Here is a 12,702-nt window from a genome sequence, read left to right as displayed (position 1 = left end):
CACTCGGGAGGCAGAGCCAAGCAGGTCTCTGTGAGTTCGAGGCCAGCCTGGCCTACCAAGTGAGTTCCAAGAAAGGCGCAAAGCTACACAGAGAAACCTGTCTCCAAAAACCAAAAAAAAAAAAAAAAAAAAAAAAAAAAAAAAAAAAAAAAAAAAAAAAAAAGAATACAAAAGTGGGAATCTTCCCACAGTGGCCATAGTTTCTTTAGAATACATATATTGCATCCCAATATGATAAGTGCGTGTTTAATGTGAATTAATTCATTACAGATTGGCAAATAGGGCACTGCTAACAGTATGACAAGGAAATTTTGTCATGTGACAACTGGCCTGAAGTAGATATATGAATGCAGCAAATGCAGCACCCTGTCCATCTCCTGCTTTCTCAGCTCGTTGTGGCTGTGGGTCTGTCCTGAAAGCCTTTGTTCTGTGATTTTTCCCTGTCTCTGGGCGTGTTTTCCTTTGCTCTCTCAACTTCACATCCTCAGTCTGTTCCCCTTTCCCTTCCATGAAGTTTTGCTCAGTAAGCTCATGTTCAATATTTAATGTATCAGACTTTTATCATGCTTTTCGATTGTCCTGGTATTTTTATTAGGACTTGTTTTTGTTGGTTCTCTCCTTAGACAGTTGTATAGGTGATAAGTGGTCTGCCTTCGTCCTTTCTCTCTGAGTCCTCCTATTTTCAGGGCATGGTTTTAAAATATATACGGGTTTTTGAGCACTGCATAAATATTTACGGCCTAATAGCAAAACTGTCTAGATAACAGCTGAGTCTAGCACAAATAAAATGATGTTGGAAACACAGAAAGCGAGCAATTTTCTTGGGCGAATTTAGAAAGGTATTGCTGAAGAGATTTTTGTTTCCCACTGAAGTGTGTGGGAACAGCATGAGCAAAGATGTGGTTGTAAATTCTAAGCCTATCTGCAGCGGGAGGGAACGGGCCGAAAGGAGAGCAGAAAGTAGTGTTTGGGAGGGTTAAGAACAGGAGCAGTGAGGTGCGTTACACAGGCATTGGAGTGTCAGCCCACACTGGGGTCTGCTGATTCTCAAGGGATGGGCTCAGCCTGCCCTTCAGCCTGACGAGGATCTGAGTCCTTCTCTGCTTTGTAGCTGCTGCCACCTCTGCATTGCCAGGGCTTGTTTCTTTACTGAGTCTGCCCCTGGCTTCCTGGGCCCGAGGGTCTCGGGTGGTTGCTCTGTCTGTGCTCCCAATAGGTTATATACAGCTGCCCTGTCGTTGTGGGCACAGAGGGGCCAGTGTGAGGACTCAGCCATTCCTTTAGCTCTCATGGTAGCCCCTCTCAGTGGAGGCCACACAGCTTCCGATGCGCAGTTCCCGCCACGAGATGTCACATGCTCTGTAGAGCCTTAGGGACTCTCTTTCAACTCTGTGGCTTTGCTTCTCCCTTATTTTTAATACAAGCATTTAGTGAAGGTCCAGGGGAAAAAGTGGCCAGTGCAGACTTGACAGCAGAGGTTCTGCAGTGGCCAGTCTGCAGCTGACCTTGACAATCTATAGAAATTTAGCTAGTTCTTCCTCTTCTCATGGTGAGTTTCTTCTGCGCATGTTCAATCTAGAGTCTGAACCTCTTTTTTTTTTTTTTTTTTTTTTTCCAAGAACTTGTCTTGTCTTTGATTCTAGTTTAAATTTCTTTGTATTTTCAACTCTGGATAATTTTAACAGTTACATTTTTATAGGTCACCACGCTTGTTCTTGGTATTAGCGTTGAGAGGTGGTATCATACGTTATCTTTCAAGATTTTCATTTATCAGACAGGTTCTTTGACTCTGTAGATATTGGGTTGAAGTTCTCTCTTTGTTTGTTTGTTTGTTTTCAAGACAGGGTTTCCCTGTGTAGCTTTGGTGCCTGTCCTGGATCTCGCTCTATAGACCAGGCTGGCCTGGAACTCACAGAGATCCGCCTGGCTCTTCCTCCGAGTGCTGGGATCAAAGGCGTGTGCACCACCGCCCGGCTGGTTTAGGTTTTCTTAAAGTCAGTTTACCCTAGTTTGCCTTCATTCCCATGGCTCAGTCTTTGCCCTTCTGGGACAGCAGGTGAAGTCTGGAGTATTCACTCCATCTTTTCATCTTGGTCTTGTTTTACCCACACCTCAGGAATGTCCAGGTGCTCTCTGCTCCCCAGCTGCTACTTTATTTTTGCTGTGCTGCCATCCAATCCAGTACAGGCACTAGTGAGGAGCTCACAGGTGTCTCCTAGGGACATCACATACACCAGCCTCACCTCTCTTCATGCTGTCTTCTGTAGCATATCTAGCCTCTAACCTTGACTTTCCTGGTAGTCACGTGGCCTTAACAGGGAAGGTGTCTTCTCCTACTGGGAAAGGGTATCTCAAGTGCCAGTCCCCGGTCGTATCCCAGCCTGGTTTGCCATGCTGAAATAAATACACAGCAGGATGGAAAAGTAGAGATAAGTATGGATCTGATTTTCCTTTTGTGCAAGACAGTAAGTTTTGAGACCTTGGCTGTGTTGATGATTGTCAGATCCCCTTTTTATTGTCTATTCCTGGGAACTGCACCAAGGGCCTAGCGCCTGATAGGCAAGCACTCTGCTGGTTCTGCCTCCAACCTTCCCAGTACCTTCTTTATTTCAATATGTACCTCTAAATTCTTTTCCGTTGTTGTACTGGAGAACAGACACAACCTTAGGCACATGCTGTACCACTGAGCTATGTCCCTAACACTTTCTGTTTTTAATACAACTTTTGTCATACCGAAAATAAAAGAGAAAAAAATTAAATCTGTTATAGTTACAACCAGAAAATTAAGTTGCTTGGGAATGTGTCTAACCAAAGATGATGGTCTTTATAGGAAGAAGTTATCTTTTTTTTTTTTTTAAAGGTTTATTTATTTATTATATATACAGTATTCTGTCTGCATGTGTCCTTGCAGGCCAGAAGAGGGCACCAGATCTCATTACAGGTGGCTGTGAGCAATCATTTGGTTGCTGGGAATTGAACTCAGAACCTGTGGAAGAGTAGGCAGTGCTCTTAACCGCTGAGCCATCTCTCCAGCCCCAGAAGTTGTCTTCTTAAAATAATATTTTGATTAATTCTGGAGAATTTCATACAGTGTATTTTCCTCCCATATCCACCCTGCCTACCCCCACAAATTTGAGTTTTCTTTTAAAAAAAATTTTACTTATTTATTTCACATCTCATTCACCATTTCCCCTCCGTCCTCCCCTCTTAGTGTCTCCCTGCCTCACCTCTGTCCCCACCCCATCCACTCCTCCTCCATTTCTGTTCAGACAAGGGCAGGCCTCCCATAGGTATCATCAAAACACACGGCATATCAAGTTGCAGTAAGACTAAGAACCTCCCCTTAAATTAAGGCAATCCAGTATGAGGAGTAGGGTCCCCAAAGAGTCAGAGATAACCCCTGCTCCCACTGGTAGGACTCACAAGAAGACCAAGCTACACAACTGCTGTGTGTGTGTGTGTGTGTGTGTGTGTGTGTGTGTGTGTGTGTGTGTATGCAGAGTGCCTAGGTCCGTACCATGCAGGCCCCCTGCTAGGAGTACTAGATTCCTGGGAGATTTTCTTGCACCAGGTTTTTACCTTACCCCGAAATGTGCCCACCCTCATCTTCTCTTTCAGTACTCTCTTCCTCTGTCCCCGCCCAACCCCCACTGCTTATGTTCCCATCCCCATCTACCCTCAGACCTCTTAAGTCTCTTGTTTCCCCTTCCCAGAGAGATCTGGGCATTCCTTCCCCCCAACCCCCATGAACCCTCCTGTTACCTAGTCTCTCTGCATCTCTGGATTGTAGGTAGCATAGTTACCCTTTATTTTACAGCTATGAGTACTCCACTTATAAGTGAGTACATACCATGTTTGTCTTTTTTGGTCTGGGTTACCTCATTCAGGATGGTTTCTTCTAGTTCCATCCAGTTGCTTTCAGATTTCCTGGTGTCCATGTTTTGAACAGCTGAGTAATACTCCATTGTGTAAATGTACCACCTTTTGTTTATCCAGTTCTTGGTCGAGGGGCATCTAGGTTGTTTCCAGGTTCTGGCCATTACAAATAACACTGCTATGAGCATAGTTGAGCAAGTGTCCTTGTATGATTGAGTATCCCTTGGGTATGTGCCCAGGAATGGTATAGCTGGGTCTTATAGTAGATTGATTGATTGGTTTCCAGTTTTCTGAGAAACTACCACACTGATTTCCACAGTGGCTGTACAAGTCTGCACTCCCACCAGCCATGCAGGGGTTTCTCCCTTGCTCCACATCCTCTCCAGCATGAGCTGTTGCTTGCGGTTTTGATCTTGGCCATTCTGACAGGTGTAAGATGGAATCTGAGTTGTTTTGATTTGCATTTCCTTGATGGCTATGGGTGTTGAACATCTCCTTAAATGTTTCTTGGCTTTTTAAGATTCTTCTGTTGAGAATTTGGTGGTGGTGCATGCCTCTAATTCCAGCACTTGGGAGGCAGAGGCAAACAGATCTCCGTGAGTTCAAGACCAGCCTGGTCTACAGAGAGAGTTTTCTTCTTTACTGCACACCCCATTGGATTCAGTTTGTGTTGCCCAACTGCTTTTGGAGTGGGCCCTGCCCTGGAGTGTGACCGATGCCCCAAGCTCACCTCCTAATGAAAGATGACTGTCTCCCAGCAGCTATCAAGTGCTAGTGGCTCCTCAGATAGTAGGTTTGTGCCTGTCTCTGCCCTCCGTCCGTCCGAGAAAGGAATCAAAGAGGTTAAGAAAGACTTCTGATGCTCATGAATGAGTGGGATTAGTAATTTAAAAATGGCTGCCCAACCAGAATTATTTACAGGTTCAGGGCAGTCCCATCAAAATTAAGACACGATTCTTTACAGAAATTGAAAATTAATTGTAAATTTCATTTTGAAACACAAAATACCCAGGATAGCCAAAACAGTTTTGAGCAATAAAAGAACTGCTGTGGCCTTACAGTCCCTGACTGTGTTATACTACAGAATTAGAGTAATGAAAGTAGCACCGTGCTGACACAGGAACAGACACACTGCTCCATAGCATAGAATTGAGGATGCAGACTTTTCACACACGTACTCCACGAGAATTTGTGACAGGAGCCACAAATACATAGGAGGAAAGGCAGCATCCTCATGCTGGTCAGTACACAGACTTTTCACACACTTAACAACCACGTGAGTTTGTGATGGAGGAGCCACAAATACATAGGAGAAAAGACAGCATCTTTGTGCTGGTCAGTTTGGATAGCTGCATGGAGAAGAGTGAAACTAGGTCATTGTTTTGTCTAGCACAGAGCTGTACTCCAAGTGGACCAGGGACCTTGATATTAGATCTGATATTCTAGTAGATAGCAGGGAACAGTGGGGAATAAGCTTGAACTCATCGCCATAGGAAAGGACTTTCTTAACAGGAACCCAGTAGCACAGGCATTAAGACCAACAATTGACAAATTGGGACGGTTAAAACTAAAAAGCTTTTGTACTACAAAAGATATCATTTGAATAACAAAGCAGCCTAAAGAATCAGAAATCCTCTATCAGTGATGTATTTGACAGATGGTTAGTGTTAGCTATTTGGCGCTCTTACCCTGCGAGGAAATGTCCCGAAACACAACAAATCCACAGAAGAGTTTTTATTGAGATAGGATAGGAAGAGACAGATGTGAACAGGCCTGTGGAAAACACACGTGGTCAAGAGAAAGGGTGAGAGAATCCTGTGCAAAATGGCGCCAGCTTTATAACGGGTGGGCCGCACAGGAACTCATGTGGCTACTCCACCCATGTGTGTAGATTACATGGCTGCGCACGCTTTACACAACCATGCAAAGCCATGGAGTCCTAGTCACTCGAGATGTTTTGACCCAGAAATGGCTATTTTGAACTGGAAATATATTTATATTTATATTCTTCTTCACAGGGAAGCTTGCCATAGGGATATTGTGAATTTGCAAGTGGAGATGATTAAACAGTTTCATATACAACTGGTACGTATAGCAAAGAGTATGTTAAGAATGTAGAGTGGGTGGATCTGAGAAAAACAATCCATGAAGAACCAATACATTTTTACTTAGGTGTCAGAGCTAATTGCCAAGATAAGTAAATAGTTTCAGACATTTTAACTAAGTGAATTAGAACTTAGCTGCTCACCTACTTTTGAATTTGTGATAGTAAAGGCTTCCCCCCCCCACACACACACATTTTTGTGATGACTAAGCAAAAAGATTCCCAAAAGTGAGACTCTAAGTCTTCCAGATATTTAATTTCTCTAGTAATCTTTGTGGTGAAGTCCAAAAACTACCACGTAGCTAGTTAATTGAGCATAAAAGAAGTGAGAGCTCAGTGTGTGTAGAACACAGCTTGCGGAGTAGTGTGCAGAGCCAGTAATTTAAAAACCATTCCCCCCTTTTGCAGGATGAAATGCACTCTTTGCTGGAAAGATACTCAGTGAATGAAGGCTTGGTGGCTGAAATCGAAAGGCTTCGAGAAGAGAACAGAAGACTCCGGGCCCACTTCTGAGGACTCGGACTACCCTCATTTTTTATGAGTTGGGAAGTTTCTGGCACCTAGGAGTGACACACATTCAGTATTGTTTTCATGGCCTTGACAATGGATGCTGCCGCAGGCCCGATTCCATCTGTCAGACATATTGATATTTTTATATCACAACTGCACGGAGTACTGTCTTCCTGAGAGGGAAGTCAGCCGGATCTTTATGTTCTGAACGCCTTAGCTGTACACTAAGTGCCCTTCTCCTAAGAGAAGAAAATGTGCGTAGAAGGATAGGTTTATGTTTTGTAAGTGACTTTTTAAAACAGATATATTTTTGATGGACAGATTGTATTTTTTTTTTTTTTTAGGAAGCCAACTTTTAAAACATTGGTCTACCTTCTGTTTCATGAAGAAATAACTTTAAAGTGGCAATTGGATTTTTTCATGCTATCGATTAGTCATTATTTTGTTAGCATGATAACATCAAGTATGACTTATTTATTGCTTGTGTGTATGGTACATCTTGAAGCTTTGGGTTGTACAGATACATACATGGTATCTTTGGCATTTCTGTCGCTGTGTTCTGAGGGCTCTAACTTTACACAGGAAAAACTCCTAAGGGTTGGAAATTCAAGGGCTACACATCTGATTGTCTAATGAATTAACAGTGTGCAAAATCATACTATAAGGTTTGAATCACTATGGCTCAGCTTATAATCAATGAAAATTTATTGTAAGATACTAAATATCACAATATTGTTGCCACTTTTTCCTCACAAATAAAAAGCATAGATTTTTTTCTGTGTTTTGTACCATTAACTTTCTATACTTATAGTATGCTACAAATAGTATTTTTCTATTGTTAGCCTTACTATAGTATTATTTATATAGGTTCATCATGAAAGGAATTTACACATTGGCAGCAGCTGCACATGCTCATCTGCCTGCTGTGATCCACTGTTTGATAGAATTCGATGAGAGGAGCTACTCATCCATTTACATTCTTGTTGCCTCTTGCCCAAAGATTTCAGCTGTATACTTTGTTTATATATAGGTCTGTTGCCCAGTTTTGCTTTCTAGGATCAAAATATTTACCAAAATGCAGCTTAGTTTGCCAACTTTATGGTTTTCTAAAGTGTTGGAAGGTGTAAGGATATATTTAATAAATAGAAACCAATGAATAATTATTTCCAAAAACAAAACAGGAATGACTTTTCCCAGGCGACTCAGATGCTGTAGTCTTTTTTTGGCGGATATGGCGGCATTATGACTTGTAGCAAGTTTCCTTATATGTCACTCAAACAAGGTTAGAATGCAGAAGTACTTTGTCTAAACATTATATTTTAATATATTACTATTTTCCTTTTTCTATAGGTGTATATACTGTGTATGAGAAGGGGTCTGATAAAGCAGGTCAGTAATTGTTTGTGTCTAGGTGAAACATTTGTCATGACTTAAACACTGAGTACAGTCAATAAATGTTTTGCATTCAGAACAGACAATCTGAACTTGAACTTTTTGTCTCTGGCTGACATGGAATAGGATTACCTCACCCTTCCATTGGAAATTTGAAAACAAAAGACAAGGTGTACAAAGTAGTTTCTGTATGTTAGCATGAGGCACCACACAGTTGTCTCTGAGAGACACTCTGAATTCTCAGGGTAACGTGACAGCACATTTCTTAAAGCCAGCAAGGGAGATTGAAAATAGAAGCTGAAGAAAAGAGGGAAGCGGATGTCTTGGCAGAATGTCTTCAGAGTTCTGAAGGTGGCTCTGCAGTTTAGATTTATACTCAGTGGAAGTGGTTTTCAAAAATGAAAATAATGAAACTTTTTCTTTAGACCTAGAAAGGAGCTACAGGAAATGTTCAAGAAGGTAAAGGATACCATGAAAGTTATAGCTACACAAAACAACCAGGACCCAAAATGTTAAATACTAAAGATACTTCCCATTGTTTCAAAGATAAATGTAAGATGTTATGTTCTTAACCAAGATAACGCTGACATATGGGCTGTGATCATGGTTGGGAGGATGCAGTGAAGTAGCCTGTCCTGAGTTGTTCACACTTCTGAAGCAGGATGACAGTATTTGGAAGTAGACTGCCATAAGGAAGAACGTCAGCTGTAACGAAAAAAATTGTAATAAGCTAGCAAACGTGATCAGTTCCCGCCATAAAACAGCAACAACAAAAGTCCAGACGGCCTGGGGATGGCTAAGTGGGTGAGAACACATGAGAGAAGCAGTTTGAAGACCTAGGATCCACAGCACATCTGGACTGCTGTTGAGCGTACTGTGAGGTGTCTAGAAGACTGTGGGCCGGCCAGACGGACTGACATCTACATAACGAACAGGAGGCTCGGCCTCACCCACTCTGGAAGGGGAAGATTGACACTACTGATGGGCTTCTGACCTCTGGGTGTGGACTGTGGCACACGCATGCCTGCACTAATAGACACTATTGCACACTCACACAAATCCAAAAGAAGGTAGCTGAAAAGGTAAACAAGTTATGGGACAAATAGAAAACAGCAAGATGGTAGATTTCAACACCTCTAGAATTACATTGCCTATAGATTGTCAAAGTTACTTTTATTATCAGATTGAATCTTTTAAAGACAACCCAACTTTACTGAACATAAGAAACTTAGTTTAAACATGAATATATAAACTGTTTAAATGTGAAAAATAAAATGAGTAGTGTATTGAGTTGAATGCAAAGGAAAATAAGATTCAGGAGAGAAGGCTCAGTTGTTAAGAGAACATACTGCTGCTCTTCCAGAGGACCCAGATTTGGTTCTCTGCACACACCTTTGGTGATTCACAACTTCCTGTAACTCCAGCTCCAGACAATTTGATAACTTCCTTTGGCCTCTGCAACCATTCTCTCTCCCTCTTCCTCTCTCTCTCCCCCTCTGTCTCCCTCATTTTCATCTCCCTCTTCCTTTTAAATAATTAAAGATAAGTCCTTAAAAACTGTGGAAACCACACTGTAGTATTTGTAGAGGAATGCATAGCATCAAAAGATTATTTTAGGAAAGGGAAGACTCCTGTATTCAGTGACCTCAGCTTCCACGTGCAAGTAGAAAAATAGGTGAGCCCCAAAGTAACAAGAAAGGAGAGAATGCAGTGGAAACAAGATCAATTAGGGAGAAAATAGTGAATTTAAGAGCTAGTTCTTCGCAGATAAGCCAATAGCCATACTACTGAGAAAAGTAGACATAAATAATCAATTTCAGAAGCGAAAGAAATCACCCATTTTACAAGTATTCCATGCCAAAAAAAGCCAAGTTTGAAAACTGATGAATCCTTTCATGCATTTACAGAAAACATCCATGCTGAACACGTGCTCGAAGTGTTGAGACCAGGGTGTGGTACCCAACTCACAAAGGCCAGCATCACTCTGCTAGTCAAAGATGGTAGCATTCTGACATAAATACAGGCAATCCCACATCACAGTTTAGTAGTTCAAATCCAGCAGTCTGTTAAAAAAAAAAAGGAAAAAATGATATGGCCAAAGGAGATTGTCAGGAGTGCAAACTTGGGATAATGAGGAAATCTAACAGTCTATCACAAAGCAAACATTCTTTTGGTAGATGCAGGAATGTTTAACAAAGCCAGTATTCAAAACTCCTGATTTAAAACTCAGATGCAAATGAATATACAAAAACTCATTTCTATGTAAGCAGCAATTAATGAGGAAATTACATGCCACTTAGAACAGCATAAAAATGTGAGCTTGTGAGGGATAGATTTGATAAAAGACTTGTACACTGCATTCTCCAGTGAAAAGGTAAACTTTAGTAGTGTGGTATGCACATCAGGGGTTGAAAACCTCAGTACTGTGAAATGTCAGTTTTCACATTGACTTGTATTCAACAGAATGACAATGAGAATGTTAACAGTTTTTTTAGATAGCATTTGTGAAACTACCTTCAAAATTTTGAAGTACAAAATATTTGGGTAACCAAATAACCTTGGGAAAATAGCACATTAGTGTTTACATTTAATAATTTCTTGTTAAAAGGCACAACTACCCAAGATAACAGTTAAGTATAAATATAATAAAATCAATATGGTACCATAAAGTCCAGAAGTATATTCTCACATCAATACACATACATATGTTAGGGAGAGACCACCAGAGATCTCATAGTTGATAGCCAATTGTAAGTCTTTGTTGCAGTTAACTGGGACTACACTCGAGTATTTGAGACCCAAGTGTAGCACTGGGTATTTAGAGTTAGGGGTTTTTTAAAGGCAAAAATGACATCCTGATCTCTCTCACTTGGCAGCTGCAGGGGGAGGTTTTGCATAGGCAAGCAGTTTTACAGAAGCTAAGATAAGCAGTAACACTTGAAGGGGGAGGTTTGCACAAGCAAGCTGCTTGACAGAAGTTAGCTGGAGCATCTTGACCTCAGATTCACAGAGCTGAGTAATTTTCTATGGGGCTTCCCATCAAGTGAATCAAATTCTAGTTAAACCTAAAATGGCCTCAGCAAGTGTACAAGATGGAGGAACCTCTGCACTGTCTTTCCCTGTCACAATATTTCTCAACAGATTTTTGACATACAAATATAAATCAATAGAGGAGGTTATAATTTGTTTTGTTGAATGAGTGAATATCTGTTTGGAGCAAAAATTGTGAGGCATACTTTGTACTATATAAAAGTTAACTAAAATAGATTGAACTACATATTTTTTTTTAATTAAAAGATAGTTCCACAAGACAACATAAGCTCATAAACCTTATCAATTTTATATATGTCAACAAATAAAACTTTTGAAAGAAAAACTTAATTTGGAGTTGAGCAACAATCAATATACTCTTTAAAAAATACTCAGATTCAAAACACTAGGCATAATGAGAAAAAATGCCATTTACTATCTTCCATTCAACATAAGTTTTGAAGTGGGCAAATGATTTAGAGAGGCACTTTGACAGTGATGGTGGTGAGTGTAGGAGACCAGGATTTCTTGAGGAATGAGGGATAAGAGACTTAGTTAGAAATAAGGAGAGGGAGACACAGAGAAAACAGGATAGACTTGGGTGGGCCTGAATCCTTATCCACAAGCCCAGAAATTTATTCCAAAGGGCTATTTATAACAATGCCATGGGGTGGAGCAAAAGACCTCTCCCTTGCTAGTTAGACCCTTACAAACAGCTGGTACCCAGGCCTGTGGTCTAATCAACCTCCCATGCAGTCCTGCTGGGTACAGCCACTAGGAAACCTAGTGGGCTCCAACAGGTGAGGCTGCAAGTGTGCCCATGGGAAGAGCTGTGTAATCTCAGTCTTCAGAGAAAGACCAAGCCAGGAGATGCTACTGCACATTCATTTAAGTACTGAGACCTAGAAATCTGGCTTGATCTTGGGTTGGTCAGGAAGTAGAACAACTCATTTTTACAGTTGAAGATTACAGAATGGTACAATCATTCTAGGGAACATCTTAACAGTTTCTCCCATCATCCACAAGTCACTTACCTTAGTCATTCTACTCCAGGCACTTAAATAAAACTTGTACAGGAATGGTTACAACAACTCCATTGTAACATCTGGAAGCCACCCAAACACCTGTCAACAAATAAAGGAATAAACAAATCACGGCAAAGGTAATGGATCTCCACCCAGCTATGTGAAGGGAAGAATTCTAACGTGCAGTGATGTGGATTAGCTGCAAAAACTATCAACAGAAACCAGTGCTATATGGTGACATGCAGTTCTAGAAAATGCAAGCCTACCTTGGCAGCAATCAATGTTTGACTGTAAACATTAAGGAGTAGGGTAGGAGGAGGTTACCAAAATGTCACAGGAAGACTTTTGTCACTGATGACTGCGTTGTTTGGGTTGTGATGATAGAATTCATGCCAATATTTTTCAAATTACATGCTTCTGTTATGAATAATTTATTTTAGTGTCAACTGCTTCAACTTGTTATTTTCAAGACAAAGTCTATATAGCCCAGGTTGGCCTCAAACTCCATATGAAGCCGAGGTTGACCTTGAACTTTTGATCCTGCTGTTTTACCCTTCCATGTGCCACCAACAAAGAGGATCGCTTCTAATGTATGGTGCAAGTATGTTGAAATTACTTACTCCCACCGCTTACATCCTTAATAGTATCCAAAATACGAAATAGATATAAAGTGAAAGAATAAATGATGCCAGCTCAGCACGCAGATCTTAGTTTGCTTTCCTGTTGCTATTAATACTCTGACAAAAGTAACAAGGGAAAAAGGGC

The 12,702-nt window shown here is 41.0% G+C and overlaps 1 protein-coding gene across 2 annotated transcripts in view; it reads left to right on the top strand.

The window, feature by feature from the left end:
- The window catches only part of Nedd1 (NEDD1 gamma-tubulin ring complex targeting factor), a 48,822-nt gene extending 41,557 nt beyond the window's left edge, over positions 1-7,265 (top strand). For both annotated transcript variants that reach the window (XM_036169395.1, XM_036169394.1), the window contains exons 14-15: positions 5,895-5,961; positions 6,389-7,265. In XM_036169395.1, the coding sequence (XP_036025288.1) occupies positions 5,895-5,961; positions 6,389-6,493 (172 nt within the window). In that variant the 3' untranslated portion in view covers positions 6,494-7,265. The remainder of the gene's footprint in view (positions 1-5,894; positions 5,962-6,388) is intronic.
- Positions 7,266-12,702: the final 5,437 nt, after the last annotated feature.

The sequence above is a fragment of the Onychomys torridus genome, chromosome 20 (genome assembly GCF_903995425.1).
Source record: "Onychomys torridus chromosome 20, mOncTor1.1, whole genome shotgun sequence".
In the NCBI taxonomy this organism is placed as follows: domain Eukaryota; kingdom Metazoa; phylum Chordata; class Mammalia; order Rodentia; family Cricetidae; genus Onychomys; species Onychomys torridus.
Note: the sequence above shows the minus strand (reverse complement) of the source record. Positions and strands in the feature narration are given on the sequence as shown.